Raw genomic sequence first — 26,116 nt, 5'->3', positions numbered from 1 at the left:
TTCTAGTGCTTGAAAATTGGGCCTCCAAATATGAGTACACAAATATTTTTAGTTAAGGAGATACGAAGTTTATTTGTGTTTCTCTTATAGAAGATTTCCATTAAACTTATCTTTAAAAATTACACAAAAATCTATGTATGTAAATGCGAACTTCACTATCTCGCAATGTTTAAGCTTTTTCAACGTATTTTTTTGTATGTGTAACAAAAGAATTTGTTTATTATGAATTTCTACAATTTCATAGATAAGGATAACTTGATGAAAAACTGCAATCTATTATCTACTATCTATTATATGGTTTTTCAGTTTTTTTCTCAAGTTTTGGAATTCCTAACCCTGTAGTTGGGTATAGTGAGAGTAAACTCAAGAGTTGCATTGTTGGCGTCTGAATGCGACTGCTCAAATGCTTTTAGTTTGCAATATGTGACGTTTTTTTTCATGAAATTTTAAAACTTTTCAAAGAACTTGGAAAAAAATTGGTTTTTCAGTTTTTTTCTCAAAATTTGAAGTTCCTTGTCTTGTAGTTGGGTACCATGAGGGTATTTTCAAGAATTTTAAGCTCCAAACCTTGCGTTTAAAATCGACTGCTAAAATGCTCTTAGTTTTCGAGATATGACGTTTGTTGTAGTTTTTCAAAAAAAATTTCAGGATACTTAAATATATATTTTTTAATTTTAAAATTTCCAACACTATCTGAGAGCTATGAGAATACTATCGGGTTTGCGAATCTCACTTCCAATTATGAATGCTCAAATCTTTGTAGTTCGCGACATATGACGTATTTAATATTTCTTTAAAAAAATTCAGAAAATTTAATTTCAAATTTTAAAATTTCCAACTATTTAGTTGGTGGCTGTAAAAGTATTCTCAGTGGTTGCAAATCTTGCCTTCAAATATGGCTGCTAAATTATTTATAGTTTCCGAGATATGAATTTTTCGCGATTTTAAAAGTTTTCAGAAAATTTAAATTTGACATTTTTTCTTCAAATTTTGAATGTCCCAACCCTTTATTTGGGGCTGTCTGAGTGCTGAATGGGGTTGCGAGTATCTACGCCTCATATGACTGCTCAAGTCTTTGTAATTGTCGAGATGTGACGTTTTTATGGTTTTTCAATTTTTTTCTCAAAATTTGAAATTCCTTTTCTTGCAGTTGGGTACTGGGAGGGTACTTTCAAGAAATTTAAGATCCAAACCTTGCGTCCAAAATTGACTGCTAAAATGCTTTTAGTTTTCGAGATATGACGCTTGTTGTAGTTTTTCAAAAAAACTTTCAGGATACTTCAATTTATTTTTTTTAATTTTGAAATTTCCAACACCATTCGAGAGCTATCAGAATACTATCAGGTTTGCGAATCTCACTTCTAATTATGACTGCTCAAATCTTTGTAGTCCACGAAATATGACGTTTTTTGTTATTTCTTAAAAAGTTTTCAGAAAATTTATTTTCAATGTTTTTTCAAATTTTGAAATTCCCAACTCTTGAGTTGGTGGCTGTCGAAGTATTCTCAGTGGTTGCAAATCTTGCCTCCAAATATGACTGCTAAATTATTCGTAGTTTTCGAGATAGGAATTTTTGCAATTTTAAAAAAGTTTTCAGAAAACTTAAATGTGATATTTTTTCTTTAAAATTTGAATGTCCCAACCCTTTATTCGGGGCTTTCAGAGTGCTCAATGGGGTTGCGAGTATCTACACCTCATATGACTGCTCAAATCTTTGTAGTTTTCGAGATGTGGCTCTTTTATGGCTTTTCAGTTTTTTCTCAAAATTTGAAATTCATAACCATGTAGTAGGGTACTGTGAGAGTACTCTCTGGAGTTGCAAGTTTTGCGTCCAAATGTGACTGCTAAAATGCTTTTAGCTTCCAAGATCTGACATTTTTATGTTATTTTAAAATTTAAAAAAGAAATTAGAAATGAAAAACTTCATAAAATTTAATGGTTTTTCAAAATGTGAATTAAAGAAACTAATAGAAAAGAAAATTTGCAATTTTTAACCGATCGTTTTTCATTATATGCGTATTTTTTTATGAGTTTTCAAAAATTCGAAGCTCCGGAGGTGCGTTACACACTATTTATATATTTAAATGCGGAATTTACTATCTCGCCATGCTTAAACTTTTTCAACGTAATATTTTTGCATGTTTAAAGAAAGAATTTGTGCACGTTTAAGCTAGATCGTATACTGCAATGCTGAAGAATTTTTTTGTCCTATTTTTCTTAGTCCTAATTTCCAAATTCGAAATAATCAACACTATAGCGAGGCGCTCTCAAGGTTTTTTCAGGTTGTTTGTCTGGACTACAATTATGACTGCTCAAAGCCTTTTGCCTTTTTCAGATATGACGTGTTTATCTTTTGTGAAAATTTTCAAAAGAGTTAAAATCGAAATAAATACTTTTCAAAAATTGAAAGTGTCGTCCCTTTGGTGGGGTTATATCAGGTTACTAAAAGCAAATGCATATTTGGCCTCTCATCCCTATATTATCTCCCAAGTTTTTTCATTAAACTTTTTGTTAAATTAAGAAAAAAGGTTTTTTTTTTAAAAATAATTACGCTGTATTATGAATCCCATTTATGATTTTGCAGTTGAAATTTTTTCATGCTTTGAATATGGAAAGCGCAGTTGTATGCTGTCGGCAATTTTAAGGGTTTGCTTACGGAGGTCTGAAACTCAGTAGTTTTGGAGATTTGTCTATTAGAAGTCAAAATTATTTCTATCGTTCAAATTTGGAAATCAGGAGCGTTGTGGATTCCCGCGTCTTTTTTTTTACAGTTGCATTTATTTCGTTGTTTTTTCCATATTTGTGTGTAGAAGCAACTTTCATGTTCGCTAGTCTGTTGGAAGCACCGTTCTGTTAACCAGAATTTTTCTAAGATATACTATTGGTTGTTGCAATTCGGGCCTTGAAAAATCAGCTTGGCTCAATTCGGGTTGAGCTTTAAATGTAAAATTTACTAACTGCTTTACGCATTAATGAGCAGCTAGTACATCTAATTTCATATCAATAAAATCATTAGTTCAAATTGCCAATTTTCATGATTTTAAACGTCACAAAATTGGGAAAAATAGTTGCAGGTGAATATTTTTTCACTTATGAATTCGTATCAGTTTTCCAAATTAAATTTCAATCGAATAACATTAATTCAAGTTACCTAAAAGTCGCCAAATATTTCAATTGAGGTCATTTTTTTTAGCAACAGGATTGAAATCGACTTATCATATTGAGAAGTAAAAAAGAAAAACAAAAATCACATTTATTTTCTGTATTTTCAATCACGCACAGTATTAGAATGTGCTTCAATGTTTAGCCTCAAACCATTGATTTTGGCTTATGCTGTTTCATAATTTGTTTTGTGTACGCTTCATTTTATTCTCTTTGTAAAACAGCTCAGCTCTTAAATCTTGAATAATGCCTGGTAAGAAAGGAACTAAAGGTAAGAAGAAAGCGAAAGCAGACAGTGCAAAGAAGTCTGGAGGAGGGGAAAAGAAGGTTAGACTAGACCCGAATCCCATCCCTCCATATGTAGAAGTTAAACCGCCGCCAACTCGTGTAGACACGCTAAAAGCAATTCTGTCAGAGAACAAAATACATGAGAAAGATATAATGGGCATTAAAGTTCCATCACATGTATTGGAGTATTTGACGCCATCGGAAGTGAGAGAGCTGAAGTTCGTTTTTGACACGATGGACCGAGCTTCGCGTGGGGCTATTGGACCAAGGGACTTACGAAGGGCTCTCAGAGGACTGGGATTCCAAATAGACGCTGCCGAAGTTGAAGGCCTCGTGAAAGATTTGGAAAACAAAGTTCCCAACACTGCTACATTTCACGATTTTCTGGACATTATAATCGCACGCCAGTCTGACAGTATCGAAGTTTACGAAGAATTGAACCAAAACTGGAAACTATTCGACTTGAAGGTTAGTTTTTATTTCTGTTGTCTTCAGTAATGACTTCCTATCAATTTAGTTCATGGTGTTTGCGATAATTACCCTTGCAATAAGCAAGGGTATTGCATTTTTTTTCGCTTGAAAGCTTCTATCTAACCAAATAATTTCAGTTTATTTTTTATTGGCTTAGTGACCTAATTTTGAAGATGTTTCAACGGAAACATTTTTTAATGCTCACCTTTGGTCGCAGAAAATGCTGAAAAAATGTAGTTCAATTTTTTCATGAAATTATTTTTTTTTCGGCTTTTTTGTTTTTTCCTTTTTTCGGCTTGATAGGTTTTGGCTTATATGATATCGGCTTATTTGCCTTGTAATGCGTCTTTCGGTGAGCAAAACTAGTTTGTATGTGCGTTTTGAGGGCGAGGGGAACTTAATAACTTCTTATTAGTCTAATAAAGTTTCGGCTTTTTTTATTTTCATTTTTTGGGCTTATAGGTTTCGGTCTATATTATATCGGCTTAGTGGCCTCATATTGTTTTATTTCGACGAGAAAAAAAGTTTTTTGACTGTTTGTGTTAGGGTGAGGGGTAAGGTATTTTCGGTTTTGCTGCCACTGGGTAAATTGTCGTCCGATGCTTATTTCACATTCTATTGTTGGTATGTTTTTGTTTCAAAACTAGCTGTATTCATTTTGATAGGTATAGTTTTTTTTCGACATTTTCGGATTTTTTTTTCTCTTTTTTCTTGTTATGTATCGGAAGTGGTGCGAAACTCGGCTTCTTCGCCTCTGTGTTACAATTTTACTCCCTAAAATCAGAATTTGACGTTACAAAGATTGAAATCAAATTGAAAGAAGAGCTGCAAAGGTAAGAGACTTATTATTTATTGCTGAATTTAGACGAGAACTTTCAAGGCAATACGCTACTAAGGTACGCATCATAGTTCTATTCCAGTTTTTGCGCTCTAAGTGTGTCAAAACTTGGTATATTATGTTAGTTACCACTATTTAGCTTGGCAATAATTAATTTTGTGCAGGAGAAGGGCGGGTTCGACATCGACGATTTGAAGAAGCTGTGCCACGATGTTGATTTGATCTTGAACGAGAAAGACCTTAGGCAGATGATGGAAATGGCAGATGCGAATGGAAATGGTCTGATTGAGCAGAACGAGTTTGTGGACATCATGATGAGAACTAATCTATTCGAAGACGTTGACCTGATGCGGATGCAACAGTTTGATAAAAAGTGAAAAAATGTTTGATGCACGGAGTGGAAGTTCATGTTTTATAGTGTTCAAACTCATTCTAGTATGCTCACTAAACTTTCCTTATTAGTTTTAGTTTCACATGATCGGCATGTATCATCCAAATCTTTTTAAATTGTACTTTAACTCAATTTACAGTGTTTCTTTCATTATTCTCAACTGAAGGTGAGTAACGGAGAGCATTAGGGTGTTTACAGAGCTCAGCGATGAGTTTTGAAAGCTCTGCCTGATACTAAAGACAGAGAAGAGTGCAGTTATAAAGTTTGACTTTGATTTCTTTTTAAGTTCAGTTTTTTCCTTTTTTGAAAGGAAGGTAAATTCTACTATGAGACGGCAAAAGTGTAAAAGTCACGAAAAACGTGATCAACTTCTAGTTTCGAAAGTGGATTTAAGTTTCAGGTTTTCCAAAAATTTACATATTGCTGCAGTGTTCTCAAATTGAGTTGAAGTTTACATATTGCTGCAGTGTTCTCGAATTGTTCATTAAGTTCAAAGAGCTTTAGGGCCGTAAAGCCTTTCTCTGCGTTCATTGACACTTTTCTTACTGCCTGCTGGCTATATTGAAGTCATTGTAATTTCTAAGAGACAGCAATTTAGGGTGTGCCAAAAAAGGTCTCAACTGAAACAAGACTGTTCGTATGAAGCTAGAGATAATTCGCCACTCATGCATTGTGGCATTATTAATAAATTCTTCAGAGCGCGCATAATTTAGTCCAGAACATGGCCAAATTGACAACTTTCAAGCTCCTAGAATTTTGTAAAAAGTAATTGGAGGTAAAATATCTTTTTATTTTTGAACTTTGGAAGTCAATATTTTCATTAAGCTACAATTTTTTGTTAAAAACTATTATTTCGGTTGCCGAAAAATGACTGAATAAAAAAACCACACCAAGCATAAATATTCCTCTTGACCAATTTTAATGATAGTTCACACTCAAATCTAGCATTCAAAGGTATTCGTTGCGCCGACCATTAGTGCCACAGTCATGGAACGTGTTTTTTCACTGCACTCTTTGTAAGTGTTTCCCATCACGCTTTTCGGCGGAGAACGATGGGAATTTGGAGTAAATTGACGAATCATCTCATCTGTTCGTTGCATGTTGACGAGAGTTAAAATAATCCACACACGTTGTTTAATGGTAAATTGCATTGAGTGAAAATGTGAGGAACTCAATGTAAAATAATGGGTGTGCGTGCAGTAAATCGATATATCAGTAAATTACCATATCAGTAAATCGAAGTATAAAACAATTACGTATCTATTACTGAGTATTTAAGTAATCGATTGCTTCATGTTAGGTAATAACTCAGCTTTGAATAAACGCCTCAAGAATGTTGCCCATAATTCCTGGCAAGTTAAACAAATGAAAAACGTTACTTTGTTACTGATAATTACATTTTCGGCGTACTGAACGCCTTTTTTTCACAATTATTGGTTTGCTGATCAGGTAATATCATTTTTGGTTATTTGATTTGGTCTGCCCGTTTTCGGGTTGCTGATACCTCGGTTAACTGATCTACCACCGAAATCTTTTATTAAAAAATTAGTTACAGAACGCTTTGATTTTCTTCTTAAATAACTAATAAACTAACTTTTTTTGCACGTTTTCCATCTAATTTTTCTGACACTCGCCCAATTTTGCTTCAGAGTGCTGCAAAATCTTTCGGTATCATGTGATGTTACCCGCGCATAATGATATTACCATGCGCGATTTTAACTATTCTGGCGACGCTTTGGAGTTGTAAAAAGAAATAAATATTCAAATCTGATTTTGACATTTATTTGTTGACCTCCCACCTTTCTTAAATTGAATAAATCTTAATGCTGAACAAGGATAGTACAATGTTTCGGCAATTCTGTCGAAACAACAAAAAAAGAAAATCAATAAATATGATTTTTGTAACTCAGACCAGAGTAAAATGTTCGAATCGGATTTTGACGTACATTTTTTGACCTCCCTCTTTTCTTAAAATCAATAAATCTTAATGCTAAACAAGGATAGCACAGAATGTTTCTACTACATTACACAAAAATAAAAAATATATGATTTTTAAAACTCAGACCAGGTTTTCCGACCAATTTTTCTAACACTGAGACCATGTTTTTGAAATTTTTAGAATCCGAATCACGAGCAATAGGGCTTTAAAATTGCATTCTAAGAGGTCAATTGAAAAACAATCGTTACCTTTCTTGTTATTTGATTTGGTCCGAATTAGGATTCGGGAGGAACTTTGGATTTGGGTATTTTTATACTTTCGTTTCCACGTTTTTTTTACCCTCTACGATTTTTTTCAACTGTCAAAATTGATAGGAAAAAAGCTCATCATACTACATATGTGTTTTATCAATTAGTTTTCACAGTGGTACTATCAAAAATGGACCGTCATAAATTGGTTATTTAGGCTTTGAAAACTTGTTTTTTTTCTACTTGAAATATAATTGAAGCTAATTTAAGATATGTTTCATATTACAGCAGTGAATTTAGTGTTGATTTGAACTGTATAAAAACAATTTTGAAGAAAGAGCTAGTAAAAGAGTGTTTGGTGTGAGAGGTTAACGCTGAAGTATCAATTTCTGGTGTTTCTGTTTTTGCACAGGAGAAATTCAAAAACTTAAATACGCATGCTTGAGTAAATAACGTGAATTGGTGTTCCTTATTATGCGTCAATAATTGAAATGAAGATCTTTATTTAGATAGTGTATTTTTAAAGGAATATGTTCGTGCTGAAATGTTATGTTTCGCTGCTTGAGTTTTGATTACTTTCGAAGTTTAATTCAAATTCATTCGTTAATTGGAGTTTTACTTATTCTCTCTTATCGGGAAACTGAATATGGCGAGAAAAACACGTAAATTATCTCTGGTTTCAAAATTGGACTAGAATTTTCAGAATTTTCAGTGGAATAAAAAAAAATGTTCCTATTGGTTCTCTTCTGAGTGTTCTCTTATTGGTTCACTTTCGAGTGTTCTCTTATTGGTTGTCTTCCTAGTGTTCTCTTATTGTTCCGACTTTCGATACGAAAAAATTGTGCCGACTTTCGATACGAAAGTAACGAAATATTTGTGCTCAGGGTGGGTTTTTTCTTCAGATAAATTTCGACTTTTACATAGCCATTTTTGACGGATGTTTTTAATCTCATTCCAAAGGTATTGTTGTCCTGAGCTCAAATTTGAAAAGATATTTCACCTGTGATAATTTTTCATAAAGTTATGGGGGTTTGAAGATTGCCAATTCGGGACAATTAACGGGCGATATATTTCGCGCTATTAAAGCGTAAGCGAGATTTAATCCGTCTTAGAAATCGTTCCAAATTGGTTGAAAGAAGCTTATTTGCCATAATTGATTTGTTGCAAGGAGCGAAATCTATTCTTTTGTACTTAGTATGGCGTGCGGGGGGATGATTGTCATTAAAAAATTTCAATTTTTAGAAAAAAAAGTTTAATTTTATTTTGTTACATTTAATTTTTTAATGTTATTACTGCTCCATAAGACCGCTCCAGAATGTTTTTACTGCTCCACAGTCTTGTTGGGTTTGTTCTCTTCTTTGAAAGAAGTGGCAATCAAAAAAGATACTTGAATTTGATAGAGCGCTAACGATAATTTGTTTCGTCGAATTTCGAAAGTTGAAAAACATACAAAAAAGACGTTGATGCTTCTCATTATTTCAAACCATTAACAACTAGAGATTGTTTGATTTGAGCAGTTTAGACGAAAGGCTAACTTTTTGAATGAAGACTTAAATTTAGATGTCAAAGTCAATAAAGTATTTTCACATTTACGCCGCGTGGTTTTATTTTTTCAGCGAATTCAGCTCACGGTCAGTGTTCTACTGTCGAGCTGACTTTATTTTTGTTCCAACTTTCGATACGAAAGTAACGGAATATTTGTGCTCGGGGTGAGTTTTTTTTCTTCAGACAAATTTCGACTTTTTAACTAGCCATTTTTGTCGGAATTTTTAAATATCATTCCAAAGCTATTGTTGTCGTGAGCTCATATTTGAAAAGATATTTCACCTGTGATCATTTTTCATAAAGTTAAGGGGGTTTGAAGATTGCCACTTCGGGACAATTAACGGGCGATATATTTCGCGCTATTAACGCGTAAGCGAGATTTAATCCGTCTTAGAAATCGTTCCAAATTGGTTGAAAGAAGCTTATTTGCCATAATTGATTTGTTGCAAGGAGCGAAATCTATTCTTTTGTACTTAGTATGGCGTGTGGGGGGATGATTGTCATTAAAAAATTTCAATTTTTAGAAAAAAAAATTTAATTTTATTTTGTTACATTTAATTTTTTAATGTTATTACTGCTCCATAAAACCGCTCCAGAATGTTATTACTGCTCCACAGTCTTGTTGGGTTTGTTCTCTTCTTTGAAAAAAGTGGCAATCAAAAAAGATACTTGAATTTGATAGAGCGCTAACGATAATTTGTTTCTTCGAATTTCGAAAGTTGAAAAACATACAAAAAAGACGTTGATGCTTCTCATTATTTCAAACCATTAACAACTAGAGATTGTTTGATTTGAGCAGTTTAGACGAAAGGCTAACTTTTTGAATGAAGACTTAAATTTAGATGTCAAAGTCAATAAAGTATTTTCACATTTACGCCGCGTGGTTTTATTTTTTCAGCGAATTCAGCTCACGGTCAGTGTTCTACTGTCGAGCTGATTTTATTTTTGTTCCGACTTTCGATACGAAAGTAACGGAATATTTGTGCTCGGGGTGAGTTTTTTTTCTTCAGACAAATTTCGACTTTTTAACTAGCCATTTTTGTCGGAATTTTTAAATATCATTCCAAAGCTATTGTTGTCGTGAGCTCATATTTGAAAAGATATTTCACCTGTGATCATTTTTCATAAAGTTAAGGGGGTTTGAAGATTGCCACTTCGGGACAATTAACGGGCGATATATTTCGCGCTATTAACGCGTAAGCGAGATTTAATCCGTCTTAGAAATCGTTCCAAATTGGTTGAAAGAAGCTTATTTGCCATAATTGATTTGTTGCAAGGAGCGAAATCTATTCTTTTGTACTTAGTATGGCGTGTGGGGGGATGATTGTCATTAAAAAATTTCAATTTTTAGAAAAAAAAATTTAATTTTATTTTGTTACATTTAATTTTTTAATGTTATTACTGCTCCATAAGACCGCTCCAGAATGTTTTTACTGCTCCACAGTCTTGTTGGGTTTGTTCTCTTCTTTGAAAGAAGTGGCAATCAAAAAAGATACTTGAATTTGATAGAGCGCTAACGATAATTTGTTTCGTCGAATTTCGAAAGTTGAAAAACATACAAAAAAGACGTTGATGCTTCTCATTATTTCAAACCATTAACAACTAGAGATTGTTTGATTTGAGCAGTTTAGACGAAAGGCTAACTTTTTGAATGAAGACTTAAATTTAGATGTCAAAGTCAATAAAGTATTTTCACATTTACGCCGCGTGGTTTTATTTTTTCAGCGAATTCAGCTCACGGTCAGTGTTCTACTGTCGAGCTGACTTTATTTTTGTTCCGACTTTCGATACGAAAGTAACGGAATATTTGTGCTCGGGGTGAGTTTTTTTTCTTCAGACAAATTTCGACTTTTTAACTAGCCATTTTTGTCGGAATTTTTAAATATCATTCCAAAGCTATTGTTGTCGTGAGCTCATATTTGAAAAGATATTTCACCTGTGATCATTTTTCATAAAGTTAAGGGGGTTTGAAGATTGCCACTTCGGGACAATTAACGGGCGATATATTTCGCGCTATTAACGCGTAAGCGAGATTTAATCCGTCCTGGAAATCGTTCCAAATTGGTTGAAAGAAGCTTATTTGCCATAATTGATTTGTTGCAAGGAGCGAAATCTATTCTTTTGTACTTAGTATGGCGTGTGGGGGATGATTGTCATTAAAAAATTTCAATTTTTAGAAAAAAAAAATTTAATTTTATTTTGTTACATTTAATTTTTTAATGTTATTACTGCTCCATAAAACCGCTCCAGAATGTTATTACTGCTCCACAGTCTTGTTGGGTTTGTTCTTTTCTTTGAAAAAAGTGGCAATCAAAAAAGATACTTGAATTTGATAGAGCGCTAACGATAATTTGTTTCTTCGAATTTCGAAAGTTGAAAAACATACAAAAAAGACGTTGATGCTTCTCATTATTTCAAACCATTAACAACTAGAGATTGTTTGATTTGAGCAGTTTAGACGAAAGGCTAACTTTTTGAATGAAGACTTAAATTTAGATGTCAAAGTCAATAAAGTATTTTCACATTTACGCCGCGTGGTTTTATTTTTTCAGCGAATTCAGCTCACGGTCAGTGTTCTACTGTCGAGCTGACTTTATTTTTGTTCCGACTTTCGATACAAAAGTAACGGAATATTTGTGCTTGGGGTGAGTTTTTTTTTCAGACAAATTTCGACTTTTTAACTAGCCATTTTTGTCGGAATTTTTAAATATCATTCCAAAGCTATTGTTGTCCTGAGCTCATATTTGAAAAGATATTTCACCTGTGATCATTTTTCATAAAGTTAAGGGGGTTTGAAGATTGCCACTTCGGGACAATTAACGGGCGATATATTTCGCGCTATTAACGCGTAAGCGAGATTTAATCCGTCTTAGAAATCGTTCCAAATTGGTTGAAAGAAGCTTATTTGCCATAATTGATTTGTTGCAAGGAGCGAAATCTATTCTTTTGTACTTAGTATGGCGTGTGGGGGGATGATTGTCATTAAAAAATTTCAATTTTTAGAAAAAAAAATTTAATTTTTTTTTGTTACATTTAATTTTTTAATGTTATTACTGCTCCATAAAACCGCTCCAGAATGTTATTACTGCTCCACAGTCTTGTTGGGTTTGTTCTCTTCTTTGAAAAAAGTGGCAATCAAAAAAGATACTTGAATTTGATAGAGCGCTAACGATAATTTGTTTCTTCGAATTTCGAAAGTTGAAAAACATACAAAAAAGACGTTGATGCTTCTCATTATTTCAAACCATTAACAACTAGAGATTGTTTGATTTGAGCAGTTTAGACGAAAGGCTAACTTTTTGAATGAAGACTTAAATTTAGATGTCAAAGTCAATAAAGTATTTTCACATTTACGCCGCGTGGTTTTATTTTTTCAGCGAATTCAGCTCACGGTCAGTGTTCTACTGTCGAGCTGACTTTATTTTTGTTCCGACTTTCGATACGAAAGTAACGGAATATTTGTGCTCGGGGTGAGTTTTTTTTCTTCAGACAAATTTCGACTTTTTAACTAGCCATTTTTGTCGGAATTTTTAAATATCATTCCAAAGCTATTGTTGTCGTGAGCTCATATTTGAAAAGATATTTCACCTGTGATCATTTTTCATAAAGTTAAGGGGGTTTGAAGATTGCCACTTCGGGACAATTAACGGGCGATATATTTCGCGCTATTAACGCGTAAGCGAGATTTAATCCGTCTTAGAAATCGTTCCAAATTGGTTGAAAGAAGCTTATTTGCCATAATTGATTTGTTGCAAGGAGCGAAATCTATTCTTTTGTACTTAGTATGGCGTGTGGGGGGATGATTGTCATTAAAAAATTTCAATTTTTAGAAAAAAAAATTTAATTTTATTTTGTTACATTTAATTTTTTAATGTTATTACTGCTCCATAAAACCGCTCCAGAATGTTATTACTGCTCCACAGTCTTGTTGGGTTTGTTCTCTTCTTTGAAAAAAGTGGCAATCAAAAAAGATACTTGAATTTGATAGAGCGCTAACGATAATTTGTTTCTTCGAATTTCGAAAGTTGAAAAACATACAAAAAAGACGTTGATGCTTCTCATTATTTCAAACCATTAACAACTAGAGATTGTTTGATTTGAGCAGTTTAGACGAAAGGCTAACTTTTTGAATGAAGACTTAAATTTAGATGTCAAAGTCAATAAAGTATTTTCACATTTACGCCGCGTGGTTTTATTTTTTCAGCGAATTCAGCTCACGGTCAGTGTTCTACTGTCGAGCTGATTTTATTTTTGTTCCGACTTTCGATACGAAAGTAACGGAATATTTGTGCTCGGGGTGAGTTTTTTTTCTTCAGACAAATTTCGACTTTTTAACTAGCCATTTTTGTCGGAATTTTTAAATATCATTCCAAAGCTATTGTTGTCGTGAGCTCATATTTGAAAAGATATTTCACCTGTGATCATTTTTCATAAAGTTAAGGGGGTTTGAAGATTGCCACTTCGGGACAATTAACGGGCGATATATTTCGCGCTATTAACGCGTAAGCGAGATTTAATCCGTCTTAGAAATCGTTCCAAATTGGTTGAAAGAAGCTTATTTGCCATAATTGATTTGTTGCAAGGAGCGAAATCTATTCTTTTGTACTTAGTATGGCGTGTGGGGGGATGATTGTCATTAAAAAATTTCAATTTTTAGAAAAAAAAATTTAATTTTATTTTGCTACATTTAATTTTTTAATGTTATTACTGCTCCATAAAACCGCTCCAGAATGTTATTACTGCTCCACAGTCTTGTTGGGTTTGTTCTCTTCTTTGAAAAAAGTGGCAATCAAAAAAGATACTTGAATTTGATAGAGCGCTAACGATAATTTGTTTCTTCGAATTTCGAAAGTTGAAAAACATACAAAAAAGACGTTGATGCTTCTCATTATTTCAAACCATTAACAACTAGAGATTGTTTGATTTGAGCAGTTTAGACGAAAGGCTAACTTTTTGAATGAAGACTTAAATTTAGATGTCAAAGTCAATAAAGTATTTTCACATTTACGCCGCGTGGTTTTATTTTTTCAGCGAATTCAGCTCACGGTCAGTGTTCTACTGTCGAGCTGACTTTATTTTTGTTCCGACTTTCGATACGAAAGTAACGGAATATTTGTGCTCGGGGTGAGTTTTTTTTCTTCAGACAAATTTCGACTTTTTAACTAGCCATTTTTGTCAGAATTTTTTAATATCATTCGAAAGATATTGTTGTCCTGAGCTTAAATTTGAAAAGATATTTCACCTGTGATCATTTTTCGTAAAATTATGGGGGTTTAAAGGTTGCCGTTTTGGGACAATTAACGCGCGATATAATTCGCGCTATTAACGCGTAAGCGGAGAGTTAATCCGTATTAGAAATCGTTTTAAATTGGTTGAACGAAGCTTATTTGCCATAATTGATTTTTTACAAAGAGCGAAATTTATCCTTTTGTATTTCATATGGCGTGTGGGGGGATGATTTTCAAAAAAAATTCCAATTTAGAAAATAAATTTAATTTAGTTTTTTTAAATGTTATTACTGCTCCAGAACCTTAAAAGGCAGTCGGAACATTCAGGGCTTCGCCTTGATACGAGCAGTCTTGTTTGACTTGCGTTACATCCTTTAAATGGCTCAGTAGTCAATCTTTTTCATCATTTTATATCTTAGGTTTGATTTGAAGATTTCTGGTTTTCTTCGTAAATTACTGACGCTAGTTTTGACAGTTGTCCAAAGAAGTTTACGTTGAAATAATCAGTTTTCTTTGGTTGTTTGCTCTAGGAATGCTTGTAATCTACTCAACGTTGTGTTGTCCAATTTCTGTTAACGGATTTCATACAGCATGCAATCATCATCAGCAGTGCTTGTTCAGGAAATTTTTGACGGGGGCCTTTTTTGAAAATTGTCTCTTTTTTTAGGTCGTATATTTTGTGCTCTACCTAAGCCCCAGAATGATTTAGTTACTGATGAGACTTCTTATGATGAGATTTCTGTTGGAAATTTTTTGAAGGGACTCCGTTTTTATTGCGTGCTCACCCCCAAAATTAGAATAGTCTGGCGCCGAATTAGTATTTAATTGCTGTTGTGAAAAAATTTGAAGGGGGAGAAATTGGCAACCATAAGGAGACGGGAATCGAACGCAGTTGCGCAGTGGTAAAAGCAAATGATTTTTGAAGAAGATGATGTATGGAACGGTTCCAGGTGGAGCTATGTTTTTTTTCAGGAAAGCTGTCAGTAGCGGATTTAGGGCCCGAGGTACTATTTCACCACATCGATTTTTGGCTGTAAAAAACAATTTTGTAAAAACAACATTTTTTACAGCGCCAATATATACTTATTTTGAGGGGAGAGTGCGCGTCGAAATAACACGATCTATTGGTCAGAATCTTCCAAAAGTGCCTAAAAATGTTGTTTTCGGCCGTTTTTTTTTTCAAAATTATGCAAAATAGGGAGGTTATAGTATTTTGAAGGGGCTCGGAAAATTAATTTAGTGGTCCTAAAAATGAGTAGGTCATCATTTTTTAAGATCAACGCCGGAAAACAGTTCCAGATTTTTAGAATTTTAGTTTTTTTGCATTTGTTTGCGCAATGCATTCACTTCATCTTTGTCAATTTTATGGGCCCCCAAACTATTGTAGGAAAAAATTTTTGCATAGGTTGAATTTCTAAAATTTGTTTCACAATTGATATAAAAATATGAAGTTTAAAATTTGTATATTGCACGATGCCTCGCTCTAAGCATTTAGCTCACACGACCTCTTCCTGCTCCAGAGTTCGGCGAGTGAAATCTTTCACTCCGTTCTGAGAAGTGGAGGTAGGTGTTATTGGCGAGTGTGTGTTTTGATTACTGCTCATTTTATCTGCAGTTTTTACGTCATCGGATTCTCTTTCAGAGGAAGCACTGCTTGAATTGTTCTTTTTATTTGGCGGTGATATTTTGCTCAGTCCAATTAGATCTTGAAGTTGCTGTTGCAAAGAGAGTTTTTGAAGCTGTGCCTTTATTTGATTCGAGGTCAGTTCCTGATGTAGCTGCGATGACCCAATCTGCGAAGAATGATTTTGTGATTGCTGCTGTTGTTGCTTTTGTTGACTCGAGTTATTGTTTGCAGATGCCATTAGATAGGCGTAGGCAAGAGGGTTCATCATAGTAGGATTTCCTCCTCCCATCACCTGTCCTTGGGTCTGCATTTGTGACTGAAGCAAACCCATTTGTTGTGCCCATGAGCTGCCGATCTTCTGTCCATTGGGACCCATTCCAGCGGCTAGAGTCTGCGCAAGACTCAAAGCTTGCTGATTTCGACTGTTGAGTGCGTTTAACGACTGCTGTCTTAGAAATTCGTTCACAGCTTGTTGCGAGGGTTTTCCGAATGACGAGCCGGAAGCGGCGGCCGCTGCTGCTGCGAGTTGTTGTTGATGCTGACGTTGGTGGTGCATCAGGAGGTTGAAGTTAGCGGCTGCCCCGATTGGCGATTGGCCAGGTGAGTTGGCTGCTGCAGCTGACAGGGAGAAGTGGGGAGGGGGGTTCAGGAGGGAGTGGTAGGGGCTGCCGGTGACTGGGTGGCAGTATCCCTGTGGATCGAAGTGTGCCATCGTGGGGCTGCATTTGTCCTTGCTAGATTTCTTGCACTTGTAGCGGTGGTTCTGGAACCAGATTTTGACCTGGAGAAAATTTAAATTGTATAAATCACGAGAAGGTGATAAAACAAAAAATATCATCGTATTTTAAATTATTAAACTTGAGACTGGTGAGCTGATATAGCTCAGGAGTGCATGAGTTTAAAGCTCTTTTCAATTTATTTGGCGTTTAACTAAAATTTTGAACCAAATCAGTTTTTTATTGTATCAATATTTTGGACAATTAGTTTGTGTTTCGATATAAATTACGAAGAACAAATAATTTAAAAGACCCTGAAGTACAAATTGGTTAATTTTTGCTAAATGGTCAAGTTTGTCTTCATTCTGGAAACGTTCGCTTTCCCATTGGAAGCTCTAATTACGATTGTGTGATTGAGGTATTTGAGTACAGCTAATTTGAAAATTGAACTGGCTGTTTGACTACCTGTCCGGGTGTGAGGTTAATTGCATTGGCCAGCTGTTCCCTCTCGGGTGCACTGAGGTATCGCTGCTGTCTGAAGCGACTCTCCAGCTGGAATGTCTGGCTCTTGGAGAACAGAACCCTCCGCTTCCTCTTCTTCTTGTCCCCCATCAGATTAGTCAGCAGAGATGACTTGTCCACCTCACCCAAGCCGCCAAAAGTGCTGTTCGAGGCTCCATCTGAAAAAATGATGCTTGTTTTAGTTATTTCGAAATGGTGCATTCATTCAGCTATTCAATCTTTCTTGTTAGTTATGTTCTTCTTATCCGTTAGAAGATATGATAATCAGTTAGAGTTTTTGCCTTCATTTTAAATAAATTTCGTGGACTGTATTGTTCGCTGTTCTCTCTCTACTTCGTTGAAACCATAAATTGTTAACTGTGAGTTGCAACAGAGCTGTGAAAAAATGTGAGATGATTTTCTTTCTACTTTTTGTGAACGGAATTGAACTTAGGTTGCAACTCGCCTTGAGGAAATCGTCCGAAAGAATGACTGCTTCCCGAGCCAATTCCCTCGTCTTCGTCTTCCTCATCGTCATCCATGTTATCGTCTCCCAAATTGGCCTCATCCTCTTCATAGTAGTCCAGGACTTCGTCCGATCCGGCATCACTGGATGCGTCGTTCGATGCCAGTCTCAGTCCACTTTCTCTTGAAGAGGCAATTAGTGGGGAAGTTTGGAAATCTCCTGAGCTACGAGAGTTATTGGGCTGAGGTTGGGAACCCAATCCGAGTATTTCGTCCATCGAAAATCCAGGCATTGCTTAACCAGAAGAACGGATTGATATCGAGTATGAGTCCAAAATTGAATATTTCTGAAGTGTTTTCTCTTGCGAAGAAGTTAAATTACTTGGATGAGAAGAAGTTTTCTGTAACAAATGGAAATTTGTTTGTTTTGTTTATTTTTTATCCGATTTGGTTAAATGGAGAGAAAAGAGGTGTTTAAATGTTGTCAACTTTTCCAATTGATTGCATTCAATTGATTCTTGATTGAACAATTGATACTGATGTCAAACAGCCAATTATGGCCCATTTTCCCACTGCTTAAATCTGATTGGACGAACATGTACTTACCTGTGTTTTCCCTGTGGATTTCCCCTTGTTTATTTACGCTATTAAAGTATCACTTTATTTCATCTATTTTTTTAATCGGAAAAGTTGCAAGCTCAAAATTATTTGCCCTATTGTTAGCTGTGTTGGGTCAAGTTTCGAGAAATAAAGCAAGTAAAGTTTGATTTGAGTTCCAAGTTTTTGCAATTTGCAAAGCGTGTTTGTTAGTTAAGATGTTCAGGAAAAATAAGCAAAGTTTCAAAATGTCTTGGATTGCTTCAAGAGCGGCAGTAAACAAACTGTTTACCATTTTGAATTAGAATCAAATAGCAAGTTGAGTAGAGGATGTTTCGGTTGGTGACGAAACTCGCCTCTCAATCTCAATTTGTCCGATGAACTACCTTTTTATCGATCATTCAACTGAAAATGTAGACATGATAAATTCGCCCTACAGAATACTGAAGGTCGCTCATTTGTGGAAAAATGAGTTAATTCAGTAAAAAAGTAGGAATTTTAGTTAAGTTGAAATTTTCACTCACCCAGTTATGTTGATGTGGCAATTTTTCTTTGTACCAATTTGACCTTTTACTGATGTTTCAACAGAAGTTTCGAACTTGTTCTATTAGCTGATTAGTTTTTGTGAGCTTTAGTTGTTGCTCGATTAGCAATTTGACGTCTCGGTTATCAAATGAAATAGGGTGGGTCTTTCGGGGCGGAGCAGATGATAGGTGGTTATGGAAAGTGTGAACAGAGAATTATGTGCGTGGATGGATAATACTGAGCTCTGCTCGCAGCAGCTGCTGTTTCGTTATGTTCTATACTTGGTGGTGGTGGTGGTGGTGGTGTTGTTTTTCTGTCTGCTTTGAAGTGATTAGGGTCAGCAGTGCCTCTCACATTTGATACTTTTCTAGGCCGATTCCAATTAGGGTTATCTCACAAGTGACTTAGGCGAAGACAAGACAACTCACAATGGGGTCTAATTGAGAGCAGAGTTGTTTGTCGTTCAAGTAATTTCATGCCCAGTTCTCCCTTTTAGCTCCGCTTTTCTGATGACTTCACTAGCTTGGGCCCAAACAAACAACATGTGCCGGGCGGGGTCAATCGTGTCAGGAGGCGAACGTCGGGGCAATTTGGGCTAATGGCAATTGAACTACTTAAACAGTTACAAGTTATAGTACTGTTGACCCTGAAACTAGGCTGCTCTGATTAAAATTAATCGAACCAATTGGAATACAGAACGATAGAAAACAAAAAAGGAGAAGAAAATAGCACCGAAAGGCTACGAGTTTTGAAATAGATTTGATGAAGTTAGCTTGAGTTGTTGGCTCAAGTTGACAGTACTAGTCAGCATATAGTTCGTTAGATTACTACTTACTGTAACTGGTAGGTATCGATTACAAAAAGCTTCTCTTCAATTTAAGGTCAACAGGGCTGAAAAGGTTTACAACTAGACAGCCAGCGTGTCGATAAGTGCGAAAACACCCATTGATTGCATTGTTGATTGCTCATTAATAACAAATCATAGTTTGTTTTAACCCTAAAGGTATACAATGGAAAGAGAAATAGCCCAGTAATGACGTTAAGAAGTGGGTTAAGAGTGATAAGTTTGTTTCGTCCACTGTTTACACTCGCGTATCGTCCCAAGAGCTGCCTCTTTGTTCTTCAATAAAAATCTAAACCTTATCTCAACCATTCTCAAACATTCTTCTCATTTCAAAACCTGAAAACATTTCTTCTCAGCAATCAACACAGCCAATCCGAATGAATATTCAAGTTTTCTGTTTATTTAGGATAGTTTTTTCGAATAAAAATGGCTTTAAACCTTTTTGGTGTTCTTATCTAGACACAATTTTTGTCTTGCCTCACATGTATTTTCAATTGAACCGCTTTTTGGAATTGGAAATTTTCTCATTAAAGCAGCTTTTTACACAAGTAAAGCGTGGTGTGATTGTACGATACAACATTTTTCCACTGTAAGTCGCTGATAAAATACCACTTTTTTAGGGAATTTTTTTTAGATACAGCACTACAATAATTCATAGTCTTTTTCAGAAATTTTCCAACTCAGTATGTCTTGCGAAATTTTCGAAATGCATAATTTATACAAAAATTGGCTCTACAGTTTCTAATTTTTTATATGCACATTTTGTGCGATAGCCTTTTAGTTTATTATATTCCAAATTATTACATTGAGAATTTGTGTTTTGGTGTCATTAAAGCTGCCGAATCTTTTGTCGCTTTCTCGCTTTTGTTTGCGAAGCTGTAGCTTACCGCTGTGTAAACCTTGAGATAAGAAAGGGTATTTTTTATCGGGTTTCGGTTACTTAATTTTTTTCCAACTTTGATAATATATTTCCAACTTTGATAATATATTGGTGAAAATAAGAAACGGCAAATTTGATGTTGCGCGCTGTGACTTTTCAGCTTTTTGCCAAAAATTTTTGGTAGATTAAATTTTTGGGTGTCGGCTTTAATTCTTTCGGCTTGTTGTGATTTTTCTACTAAATTCCAGTCATATTATTTGATTTTGGTTGAACTCATTAAAGAATTTTTAAATTCTTTTGATTTTTGTTAAAAGTTCTGCCCAACAGTCCCCTTTTTTAAGAAAATAAATAAATTCAAAACAGTTTCCCAATTATTTTTTACGCCTGCGATCAGCCAGCGTTATTAAACTGGAATATGGATTTTTTTTCGGGATAACAACTAGTTTAACAAAATCAATTGAATCTTTAGACTTCATTCACGTGCACTCTCTCCACTCACGTGCTCTCGAGCTCAATCACCGGCAAACCTGGCACAGAGGTAACAAGTATGTAATAACTAGTTACTATAGAGTATCTTTATGGGAAATTGAAACTTTTGTAAGTTTTGTAAACAAAAATCAGTTCTTTTTCGGCGGTGTCTGCTTAGAGATTGTCGGCCTTGTTTCCGCTTTGTAAGTTTTGTTCAGTTACTAATTTGAATTTCAAATTTTTTGCTAGGAGTGTTTGCCTAGAGTTCTTGATTGATAAAAACATATATTATGAAAGTGTATGGGATTCAGTTTTTTTATTGTTTCTTTGAAAAATTTTATCAATTTTTGCAAAAATAGTTTTTTCTCAAAAATGTTTGTACCGATTTTTAAAAAAAGGTATCAAAACAAAGACTGCCCACATTGTTGTTTGCCTGTGTACTCCGCCGGTCTCTTTCTGCTTTACGCCTTAGTCTACAGCCTTCAAAATCTGGGGGGAATATTTACCCATTTTTTTTATTTTTGGATCTTTTTTATTTTCTCAAAAACTAACCTTTCAAATTTGGAATTTTAATTTCAATAACTTGAATCGACTTGAAAAGGATCCCTCCATTAGCGGCTACGCCTAACTTTTTTATAGACATAAAGTTATGTCCCTCCGAATAGTCAAATTTTTCATCTTTTTGACCGTTTTTTTATTCTTTTTCAACTTTTCTTAAAAACTAACCGAAACCTGAGGTTGTCGTTTCAGTTGAGATAAAGGAGGATAGAGAGAAATTTGCTTATGCACTTATACCGAAACATTAGAAAATTTTTTTGGTAGACGCTGTTTTTTCAAATTTTTCATTTTTTAAACTTTTTTTATGTTTGTGTTGTAACGCAAGTGATGCAAAGCGTCGCTTCGGCTCTGTCTTTATATTGGTTTCTTTGTTTTTTAGTCTATTTTGCTTGAAGGCCGATAACCGAGTTGAAGGCTAGACCGGGTTTTAGTACGCCTCTTTTTTCTGAGAAATATTTCATAAGTGTTCATTCTTTGTTTATTCACTGACTTTTGTTCAATTGTACTTTTTTCTATTTCTTCTCTGAAAATTTTCGAAAAAAGAATCGGCTATTATTGTTGGCTTCGTAAGTTTTCAAAACGACATGTTTTTTGTTTACTTGCATATTGATTTTTTCTCAGTTCTTGTTTTCTTTTTTAATTTGATTTTATCCTTGTTATTTTTTAATGAAAATATGAAAATTAGTTTGCATGTTTTGAATTGCTTTCAAAGTTTTGGAGAAATTTATTTTTTTAGAGCTGAATAATCAGATTATTTATATTCGGCAGATCTATTTATAAAAACTTTGTTGAAGCCTCCTTCTCCGTATTAATTTTTTTGTCTCCTAAAGTAAGATTTATGCTGTTTTTAAATCTTTGTCTGATTTGAACAAAAGAATCTGAAAACAGTCAATATTGGATCTCACCATTCTGTGCAATTCAGAAAAAGTTTTAGCGCTCGTCTTCTGAAAAAGTATTTTTTTTTGCAGTCAAGTTTAAAACGTCAATTGGAATCAGACTGAATTTTTATTTATTTTTCTGAGTATTTTTTTGCTGAAGTTTCCTTAGAAATTTTTTGTTATAAGAAAATAGTGAACTTTTATTTATTTCTTCAAATTTTTTTCTTGCTGAAGTTCCTTTATCTTTAAAAATTTTTCGTTGCAAGCAAACTTTTTGTTGCGAAATTTTTTTTGTTTTTGAAAGGAAAGTCCTTTCTGATCGTTTTTTTTTGGCGCAAGCTCCCTTCTTTTTTTAGTATTTTTTCACGCTCAAATTTGTTATTCCGACCATTGAACGATTTCGGGTGTGTTTTAGTTTTTTGGCTTATTTATGCTTAATATAAGTTAGTTTCTCTCAAGTAGATTAGTTTTTGGAGTTGGTTAACGCCATTTTGGGAATCAAAAATTTCAATTTTTTTTCCTCAAAATTCAAAAAATTTCTGCAATTTTTTGAAAATTTGATTTGATTTTTTTGACTATTTTTTTCGTTCTTTGTTCCTTGTTCTTCAAAATGTATTTTCTAATTTGCCTTCCTTATTATGCCTTTCGAATATGCCGTAGTTCTAGAAAAAAAAACTCCGTTTTTTTTATAAAACTATGGTCAAAACTTAATGATCCGTTTATCTCTTAATGGGATAATTTTATCGAAAAAGTGCCTGAGTTCTTGAAGTTCAAAGAGCTTTAACCTGATGTGTTTTCTTCGACAATCGAAAGTTGAAAAATATTCAAACATTTCCAATCAATTTTTTTTCAGTTTCCTTCATTTCTGTAAGATTGTTCCAACCACCTATTGATTTTGTTTTTGTGGCGAAGTTGTTCAATACAGAAGTTTTTACTTAAATGGGTGTGTTTTTGGTGGCAAATTTGATGCTTAAATTGGAGAGAGCAGCCGTCTTCTGTGATTTTGATGTATTCAAGATAAATAATTAACGAAACGGTGCCTACAAAATGTTGTTTCTTACTGCAAAAATTAAACATGAGTAGTCGGCTACTGTGCAAATAGCACAGAATGTTCCGACCATAGTTTTTCAAAAAACTACAAGAAAAAAATTGTTTTTTTTTTAAAATTAGTGTAGTTTTTTTGCGTGGTGTGATAAAAGGATCCGACGTATGACTTTAATTGAGGCATATTCGACTGTCATAGTAATAAAATCAAACAGGACAACAGTTATGTGAAGAAAAATGACTAGAAAAATTTTTTTTTAAATTCTAGATGGCATTAAAAATCTCCAAAAACTGATTTTATTCGAATACAATTAAAATTAAGCTTAAATAAGCTATTGCAAACTGCGAGAAAATTTAGACGAGAAATTAGACGAAAAATCACAAATTTCAAACCGGTTTTTCTTGACCCTAGAAAAAAATGTTTTAATGTGGTTCGTATCAAATGAATTTTTTAATGTGGTTCGAATCAAGACTGAAAGTGCTTGAATATGATATATCACTCAACCGAGTCAGATGATTATTTTTGGTATCATATTTTGCGTGGGAAAAAGAATAAAAACTAAAACACACCCGAATACAAAGTTCCTTATTTTCTATGGTCGGAACAATAAGGTAACGTTCTTCACGCACGAAACGTAAGATCACGCAAAAGGGCTTTTTTTTCTAAGTAAAAAATGTTGTTTTTCTGATGGACGACTAAGGCGAGTGAGATCTACAGTTTGAATTTCGCATCTGGGAAATATTTTCAGTTTTTTATCGTTACCTGTACTTACGGAGTGGACATTAACTAAGGCTATTATCTCAAAGAAATTAAATTTGTTTGGTACCTCACTTATGGCTTTGCCTTGCTGTATCTTAAGCCGCCTATTAAATGTAACCTTACGCGATTTAGTTAAGAAGTGCATTGTGAGTTCAGACCTGCCACCTATGCTAATTTATTACTATATTTCCTAATTTTTTCGTTGAGTTTTATTAACAAATAATGTGGTCGCAACTTTTTGTGATACTTGTACAGTGTCTGGCTACATTCCAACCACGACGCGAAATAGAACTACAGTACGAGGTGATTTTTATTCGCTCGATTTCAGGCGGCTCAAAAAAGCGCGTAGGATGCCTACTGTAGAATTTTTTAAAAACATATGTACTGTTATTCGTTTTTCAAAAAAACTTTAAACAGATTTTTTCAGTGTCGCCAAAAAAAACGTTTTTGGTTTTTCAGTTTTCATAGTAAATGACAACCGAAGTTTGATGACACAAAACTGAATTCCCAATTTTATTAGCTCTAGTTCTGGCGGTTTTGTTACCTATAACAATAGCATCTTAAAACACGAGAAATTAAAAGTCGTTTTGTTTAAATTCTCCATAATTTGAGCGTTCGTACATTTTACCATGCAGTTCAAGGCAGGGGCGGATCTAGGATTATAACGAGGGGGGGAGGGAGTGCTGATTTTCAAAAATATTTCGAAAATTTTGTCAACTTTTTATTTTAGGTTGACTTGATTGGTTTTCCGAGCTCTCCCAAAGCCGTTAACACACCCTGTTTTGGTCAAATTGTTTGCGCTGCAGGCAAAATTTTGAAAAAAACAGGCTAAAAAAGCGTTTTTAGGCACTTTTTGGAACATTTTGACCAAGAAATTGCGTTTTTTGGCTAGCGCTTCCCCTCTAAATGAGCAAATATTGGCGCAAAAGGCGACTAGAAAATTTTAGGGTCCAACAGTCAAAAATTGATGTCTCAAATTAGTACAAAAGGGGGGACATTTTTTCGCTAGCTTTCGACAGCCTTCTTCGTGATGTGGCTTTGTTTTACCGGCTACATGGCGTTGATGAACTTAACGCATTTCATTATAATTCTTGGATCTAATTTGAGATAAAGAAGTTTGCTGAGCTATTGAGTCTCAAGGTGAATGCTTGTATCTTTTATGCTTTACCACCAAACTCTGTCAGGTTTACTTGTGGTTCCCATGCCATTTAATTTAGTTTAAATTGAAGAGTTTCACTTCAATCACATAAGAGGTGCTTTGTTTCTGATATTTCTGAAGTTTTCCCAGCTTTCTTGAGAAGGACTACACAGACATCTAAACACACACACAGATGACATTCAGATAAATCAGAGGGCGCTAAATCATCCCCTCTCTTGCATCACGAACTATATCTGTCGGTCGCAGCTCTTCTGTCACAATTAAGTGCAGTAATTAATAGGTGCTTTGCACAATCTAAATAAACAATCATTGGTCCCTTATAAATCAGAGCAGCCATTTTGAGTTATGCCTATTGAGAGAGAAAACAAACAGCAAGTTAGTTAAGATTCCCGAACCATAACTGAATTTACCAAAGTGAGTAGAGACATCTTTACTTTGCGCTGCTTTTCAGAGAATTTTCTCTACTTAACACTGATCAAACCCTTTGCACCCAAGTTTGATTGCCAAGTCGTAAATCTAACTGGTTCTCATACAAAAGTTGCTATGTCTAATCTCGACTAAAGTGTTCAAGGCGGTCTGGGTTAAGGCTATGCCGATATTCCAGGTCAAATTGGTTTGTCTCGCATTCAGAATACACTCCCCCTTAGGGCCGTCCGAAAACCCTGCCCACTAAATCACCAGACAATTTAAACTTCAATTATGACAAAAGTGTCTGCTGATCGATATTTCATCTTTATGAGATGACTAAGACAGCTTTTAAACGGAGGAGATTTGAACCCGTATTAAATTGATGATCACTGCTATGAAATAGGATGAGAGTTCACGTCAAACCTGGTAAAAGTTACAATGAATAACTGAAGCAGAGTTTCTATTAGATAAGGATTTTCATCAGCAGATTTTTTGCTTGTGTCAGAAAAGATTTTAACTTGCGGTTTGAAAATTTTTTCAAAAAAGTTTGAAAAAAGCAGTAAAAAATGAGTAAAT

At 34.4% G+C, this 26,116-nt stretch overlaps 2 protein-coding genes across 2 annotated transcripts; one reads left to right on the top strand and one right to left on the bottom strand.

The window, feature by feature from the left end:
* Positions 1–204: 204 nt before the first annotated feature.
* Positions 205–5,303, top strand: LOC134845773 (uncharacterized). Its single transcript, XM_063862852.1, has 2 exons — positions 205–3,918; positions 4,924–5,303. Exons 1-2 carry the CDS (start codon positions 3,409–3,411, stop codon positions 5,134–5,136), a joined length of 723 nt encoding a protein of 240 aa, XP_063718922.1. The 5' UTR covers positions 205–3,408; the 3' UTR covers positions 5,137–5,303.
* A 10,280-nt stretch (positions 5,304–15,583) lies between these two features.
* On the bottom strand, positions 15,584–18,076 carry LOC134856809 (segmentation protein paired-like). The gene is made up of 4 exons (XM_063873088.1): positions 18,026–18,076; positions 17,421–17,820; positions 16,919–17,133; positions 15,584–16,518 (listed from the first exon to the last, which is right to left on the bottom strand). Exons 2-4 carry the CDS (start codon positions 17,710–17,712, stop codon positions 15,607–15,609), a joined length of 1,419 nt encoding a protein of 472 aa, XP_063729158.1. The 5' UTR covers positions 17,713–17,820; positions 18,026–18,076; the 3' UTR covers positions 15,584–15,606.
* Positions 18,077–26,116: the final 8,040 nt, after the last annotated feature.

Source organism: Symsagittifera roscoffensis, chromosome 1 (assembly GCF_963678635.1).
Source record: "Symsagittifera roscoffensis chromosome 1, txSymRosc1.1, whole genome shotgun sequence".
Taxonomy (NCBI): domain Eukaryota; kingdom Metazoa; phylum Xenacoelomorpha; order Acoela; family Convolutidae; genus Symsagittifera; species Symsagittifera roscoffensis.
Note: the sequence above shows the minus strand (reverse complement) of the source record. Positions and strands in the feature narration are given on the sequence as shown.

Bases quoted from the DNA above. Each gene is read 5' to 3' on its own strand.
- LOC134845773 (XM_063862852.1), top strand. From the start codon at position 3,409: ATGCCTGGTAAGAAAGGAACTAAAGGTAAGAAGAAAGCGAAAGCAGAC. The intron at 3,919-4,923 runs GTTAGTTTTTAT...AATTTTGTGCAG, and splicing joins GGAAACTATTCGACTTGAAG to GAGAAGGGCGGGTTCGACAT.
- LOC134856809 (XM_063873088.1), bottom strand. From the start codon at position 17,712: ATGCCTGGATTTTCGATGGACGAAATACTCGGATTGGGTTCCCAACCT. The intron at 17,134-17,420 runs GCGAGTTGCAAC...TCATTTTTTCAG, and splicing joins TTTCGGACGATTTCCTCAAG to ATGGAGCCTCGAACAGCACT. The intron at 16,519-16,918 runs GTAGTCAAACAG...AATTTTCTCCAG, and splicing joins TTAACCTCACACCCGGACAG to GTCAAAATCTGGTTCCAGAA.